General features: G+C 38.6%; 1 protein-coding gene across 1 annotated transcript in view; it reads right to left on the reverse strand.

Annotated features, from left to right (window-relative positions):
• ABL2 (ABL proto-oncogene 2, non-receptor tyrosine kinase) overlaps positions 1–5,132 on the reverse strand; it is a 64,072-nt gene extending 58,940 nt beyond the window's left edge. Inside the window, exon 1 of the mRNA XM_017891666.1 lies at positions 5,058–5,132. Within this exon, the coding sequence (XP_017747155.1) occupies positions 5,058–5,124 (67 nt within the window). The 5' untranslated portion in view covers positions 5,125–5,132. The remainder of the gene's footprint in view (positions 1–5,057) is intronic.
• Positions 5,133–6,835: the final 1,703 nt, after the last annotated feature.

Consider the following 6,835-nt stretch of genomic DNA (forward strand, 5'->3'; position numbering starts at 1 on the left):
ACAATACAAAGGAATGAAGTATTGATCGACACAAGTTGGATGAATCTCAAAGCCATTATGCTGAGTCTCCCACAGACGCCAATCTCAAAAGATCTCATACTATATGATTCTAGCTATATGACACTGCTGAAAGACAAAACTCTAGTGATGGAGAACACATCAGTGGCTGCCAAGGATTAAATGGGGGGTAATATGTGACTACAGAGGGAATGCGTGAGACAGTCTTTTAGGGTGATGAAACTGTTCCGCTGTTTGTGGGGTTATACAAATTTACATGTGTTAAAATTCATAGAACCGTACAATAAACCAACAAAATCCATTTTACTGTGTGATTATTTTTTAAATTAAGAGAAAAAAAGCAGAAAATGTGTTGAAACACATTTTCATGCCAGTTATATGGAAATAATAAAAAGTCATGTTATGAATGTCATATCACAGGGCACTACATTGCAATAATAACTACATATGAGAATTCTGCAGCTTCCATTGAATTTTAAATTTTCACACTTATTTTAGATATAATTACCTTCTGTTCAGAATTTTAACAAAAGTTTAGGTGAAAGGTCCTTCCTAAACACATAAAATATGTGGAATTCAGCATTCCAAGATTTTCACATCTTCAGAAAAACACCATTGCCTATGTTATTTAGGCAAAAGATAATGAAATATCTAAGGGATGAAAGGAATGTGCCAATCCTCTTTCCCTAATGGAATTCCCAAAGTCAATGTTGCTAGCACCTGGTACAGTGACTTCAAGTTCAGAGCTGACATTCCTGAGGAGGGACTTACAAATAAAACTAGATCATTCCTAAAGATCTACAATACAATCCTTTGTAACCCAAGCAGTCAGCTGTTTCCCTGAGACTATCGAAGCATGCAACAACTGCTTACTCATACACTATAGTTTCTGGGCATGAAATATATACGAATGTATCTGTGTAGAGTAGTTTCCCCCTGCTCTCATGAGATACATTCCAAGATCCCCAGTGGATTCCTGAAACGTTGGATAGGACCAAGCCCTATATATACTATGCTTTTCTTCTATACAAATAAGCCTATAATAAAGTTTAATTCATAAATTAGGTAAGGCAAGGGATTAACAATAAAATAGAATAAATATAATAATTACCATTTATATTATAGTAGAAGTTAGGTGAATGTGATCTATGTCTCAAATGTATCTTGCGCTGTACTCACCCTTCTTCCAGTGATGATGTGGGATGATAAAATAGCTACATGATGGGATAAGGTGAGGTGAATGATGCAGACATCGTGACACAGCATGTAAAAGTTATAAATGCATAACTATCAATAATAATTTATCAATATATTAATTATTCAAATATTTAGTGAACATCCACTGTGTGCCAACTACTGTAAAAAGAACCAGGTATATACCAGTAAACTGGAAGGATGAGATCTGTGTCCCCATGTACTACCTCCAGTTTAAAGGCACCAGCAAGTCATTTTTATATCAACCATTTGAAGCAGGTAAAGTGAATGAGGAAGAAGGCATTCCAGGTAAAGGGTGACTGACGACAACAAAACTCCATAACACGTTTTGGAAATTAAAGAAAAAACCAGTACAGCCCCAGATTTTCCATTTGTTTTTTGTGCTGAGGGTATGTGTACATGAAATGATATGCTAAGAACATGAAAGTAGGAGAGTTAAGCAAGGACCAGATCTGAGACAGCCTTGAATGTCACACTACGAAGTTCAGATTTATCTTGTTGGCAATGAGAAGCCATTAACATAACAGTAGCAATTTACAAGAGTGCTTCTTCTGGATAAATATGTACTTTTACTTTTCTGGATTATGGGGGAGGGGACAGTTATGCCAGGTAAATACAAAAACACACACAATACACACTAGATCATTGAGATAATAGCTAAATCATGATTTTCTACCTCAGTATATAATCCCAGCCAGATACAAGACTTCTTTTTTTTTTCTCCAGACTGAGTTTCGCTCTTGTTGCGCAGGCTGGAATGTAGTGGTGCGACCTGGACTCACTGCAACCTCTGCCTCCTGGGTTCAAGCGATTCTCCTGCCTCAGCCTCCCAAGTAGCTGGGATTACAGGCACGTGCTACCACGCCCAGCTAATTTTTTGTATTTATAGTAGAGCCGGGGTTTTACCATGTTGGCCAGATTGGTCTCGAACTCCTGACCTCAGGTGATCTACCCACCTCGGCCTCCCTAAGTGCTGGGATTACAGGCGTGAGCCAGCACACCTGGCCCAGATTCAAGACTTTTAAACGTAAGACCTGAAACTAGAAAACTACTAGAAGAAAACATAGGAAAAATGCTTCAGGACATTGATCTAGGCAAAGATTTTATGGCTAAGACCTCAAAAACACAGACAGCAAAAACAGAAATAGACAAATGGAGCTACATTAAGCCAAAAAGCTTCTGCACAGCAAAGGGAACAATCAACAGAGTTAAGCGACAACCTGTTGAATGGGAGAAAATATTTGCAAATTATTCATCTTACAAGGAACTAATACCCAGAATATACAAAGAATTCAACTCAATACTTAAAACAAAACAAAACAAAACAAAAAACACATTAAAAAAAGTGGAAAAAGGACATGGATAGACATTTCTCAAATAGCTAACAGGTATATGAAAAAATGTTCTTGGCAGGGCGCGGTGGCTCACGTCTGTAATCCCAGCACTTTGGGAGGCCAAGGCAGGTGGATCACGAGGTCAGGAGTTCAAGACCAGCCTGACTAACATGGTGAAATCCCGTCTCTACTAAAAATACAAAAATGAGGCGGGCATCGTGGTGCCTGCCTGTAATCCCAGCTACTCTGGAGGCTGAGGCAGATGAATCGCTTGAACCTGGAAGGCAGAGGTTGCAGTGAGCCGAAATCGAGCAACTGCACTCCAGCCTGGGTGACAGAACGAGACTTCATCTCAAAAAAAAAAAAAGAAGAAAGAGAAAAAGAAAAAATGTCCCATATCACTAACCATCAGGAAAACGCAAATTAAAACCACAATGAAATATTACATTACCCCACTTGGAATGGCTGTTATTAGAAAGACAAAAAATAACAGATGCTGGTAAGAATGCAGAGAAAAAGGAACTCTCATATGCTGTCGGTGGGAATGTAAATTAGTACAGCTACTATGAAAAACAGTTGGAGATTTCTCAAAAAATTAAAAACAGAACTACCATACGATCCTGCAATCCCACTACTAGGTATTAATCCAAATGAAAAGAAATTAGTATATCAAAAGACTACCTGCATTCACATGTTTGTTTCAGCATTATACACAATAGGAAAGATATGGAATTAACCTAAGTGTCTATAAATCAATGAATGGATAGAGAAAATATGGTGTATATACCACATATGCACAAGGGAAATCTATTTGGCCATAAAAAAAGAATGAAATCATGTCATCTGCAGCAACATGGGTGGAACTGAGGGTCATTATGTTAAGTGAAATAAGCCAGGCACAAAAAGACAAATACCACATGTTCTCACTTTCATGTGAGGGTTGATCTAACAGAGCAAGAATATAAAATTGTAGATGGCTGTAAAGAGTGGGAGGTGGGAATGAAGAGAGATTAGTTAATGGGCATAAACTTACTGTAAGAAGGTTAAAAGTTCTAAACAGAGTGGAGTGACTACAGTTAGCAACAACGTATTTCACATTTCTAGGTAGCTAGAAGAGAGGATTTGAAATGTTCCCAACACACAGAAATGATAAATACCTAAGGTAAGGGACACCCCAAATACTCTGACTTAATCATTACTCATTCTATGCATATAACAAATAATCACATATACCCAAGAAATGTAAAAATATGTAACAATTAAACATTTTTTTTAAAACAGAAATAAATACAGGCTGGGCACCGAGGTGGGCAGATCACTTGAGGCCAGGAGTTCGAGATCAGACTGGCCAACATGGCGAAACTCAGTCACTACTGAAAAATACAAAACTCTGAGGGGCGTGGTGGCAGGCACCTGTAATTCCAGCTACTCGGGAGACTGAGGCAGAAGAAACTTTAACCCGGGAGGCGGAGGTTGCAATGAGCCGAGATTGTGCCACTGCACTTCAGCCTGGGTGACAGAGCAAGACTCCATCTCAAAAACAAACAAACAAACAACAACAACAAAAATTAAAAGAGAAATACAAATCCAAATGAAAACAGTTAGGATAAGTTACAACTTTCAGCTGTTAAAGAAGAGCTTGTTCATGTATATTTTTAAATGGATAATGGTAACAAATTCCTGCAGTATCAGGTTCCTGGATACATTTAAAATAATGCTGAAGTAGTTTCATTTTAAAACGTCATTACAATTGTACCACGGTATCCACAGGGACCCCTAGCAGATACCAAAATCCACAGATCTTTAAGTTCTTTATATAAAATAGCATGGTATTTGCACATAACCTATGCACATCTTCTGGTATACTTTTAATCATCTCTAGATTACTGATAATATCTAATACAATGTAGATTCTACATAAATAGTTATACTGTATTTGTTATTTTTTTCCTGTTTATTTGTTATTGTTTTTTTTCCCTCAAATATTCTCAATCTGTGCTTGGTTGAATCCAACTAAGACGCAGAACCTGGAGATATGAAGGACTGACTGTATTTATAACACACCAAAAATGATAGAATTAGCACTTTTTAAAACTTGTAGTGAAAAAGGTTTTAGATGTCATCCGAAGCTCTTAGATGCTCTTGCACAGCGTGTGCAACAGAGAAGATAGCTATTTTCTTTCTTTTTGTGTACAGTTCTATGAATTTTAATACATGTACAGATTTATGGACTTACCACCTGCTTGTACAAGACACAGAGTAGATACATGTCCCTCGTGCTATCCCTTTAGAGTCACATCCTCTTCCCACGTACATAGCTTTCAGAAGTTCTTTTAGGAAGTATATGAACAAAAAAGTATGAAGAACACCACTATATGACACTAACTAGCATGACTTCGTAGTGCAATTTCTAAGGCTTTAAATTTTCAGTGAAATTCTAGTTCATTTAGTAATATCAATAACGCCAAAAATATTCAATAAGCAACTCACAGGGCCTTGCAGTCAAGACTTGCATTTCTCCACAATATTCACAGAGGATGATATAGTCTAATTTCATCTGGATACTACCTGCATCTTTAGACAGAAATGGTTAGTAATATTGGAGAATATTAAAAAGACCCCAGAATTAGAATTTTCTCCCATTTTCTGCTTGCCTAATTCTTTCAGAGAGTTGAGATTTAGAAATGAAAATCATAAAATAGAAATGAAATATCAATGTAACACAAACAGGAGTAAACCCTTTTGCCCAAAAATGGGGTTTTACCAGTCTTTCACCAGGCATACCACCTCTATGGGAAACAGTAACAGTTAAGACTAGGAGACATTAAACAGGTATGAGAAACATAAGTGGGGAAAGTCAAATACAGGAAATAAGCTGAGGTAGTTCTTGTTGAATTATTTAAGAGCAACATTTTAATTCTATCCAACTCTACAGAAAAGCCTATGTCTTTATACATTTTCGCTGCAATAACATCATGCCACAGATTGGGTAATTTTTAAAGAATGTAGGGCTGACACAATGGCTCATGCTTGTAATCCCAATACTTTGGGAGGCTGAGTTGAGGCCAGGAGTTTAAGACCAGCCTGAACAACAAAAAAGTGAGATCTCATCTCTACAAAACATTAAAAATTTGGCTGGGCACAGTAACACGTGCCTATAGTCCCAGCTACTTGGGAGGCTGAAGTGGGAGGAGCTTGAGTCCAGGATTTTAAGGCTGCAGTGAGCTATCATCACCACACTGCACGCCAGCCTGGGTGACAGAGAGATTCGGTCTCAAAAAATAACAACCAAAAAAAAAAAAAAAAAAACCACGTTTATTTGGCTCACAGTTCTAGAGACTAGGAGTCCAAGGGCATAGCACTAACATCTGGTGAAGGTCAACCCATGGCAGGAGTCATCTTATGGTGAGAAAGCATACTCAACAGTACTCATACTTTTATCTGCGGCCAACTCTGGAAATAACTAACCCACTCCCCCATAACAAGATTAATCCATTCATGAGGGCTCTACCCTCACGACCTAATTACCTCTTAAAGATCCCACCTCCTACTACTTTTTCAATAGCAATTAAGTTTCCAACACGCAAGCTTTGGGGGACATAATCAAACCATGGCAGTCTGGTAACAAAGGAAGATTATTTTAGTCATTGTGACCAAACATTAAAGAATACTTTTTTTTGTTTGTTTGTTTTTGTTTTTGTTTTGTTTTGTTTTGTTTTACTTTTTTTTTTGAGTCAGAGTCTTACTCTGTTACCCAGGCTGGAGTGCAGTGGCACAATCTAGGCTCACTGCAACCTCCGCTCCCGTGTTAAAGCGATTCTCCCGCCTCAGCCTCCCGAGTAGCTCGGATTACAGGCCCGCATCACCATGCCCGGCTAATTTTTGTATTTGTATTTATTTACTTATTTCGAGACGGAGTCTTGCTCTGTCACCCACGCTGGAATGCAGTGGCACGATCTCAGGTCACTGCAACCTCCACCTCCAGGGTTCAAGCAATTCTCCTGCTTCAGCCTCCCGAGTAGCTGGGATTACAGGCGCCCACCACCATGCCCAGCTAATTTTGTATTTTAGTAGAGAGAGGGTTTCACCATGTTGGCCAGTCTGGTCTCAAACTCCTGACCTCAGGTGATCTGCCCGCATCAGCCTCCCAAAATGCTGGGATTACAGAAATGAACCACCGCGCCTGGCCTAATTTTTGTATTTTCAGTAGAGACGGGGTTTCCCCATATTGGCCAAGCTACTCTCAAACTCCTGAGCAAAGTGTTGGG

This window comes from Rhinopithecus bieti, unplaced genomic scaffold, assembly GCF_001698545.2.
Source record: "Rhinopithecus bieti isolate Rb0 unplaced genomic scaffold, ASM169854v2 scaffold_20101, whole genome shotgun sequence".
In the NCBI taxonomy this organism is placed as follows: domain Eukaryota; kingdom Metazoa; phylum Chordata; class Mammalia; order Primates; family Cercopithecidae; genus Rhinopithecus; species Rhinopithecus bieti.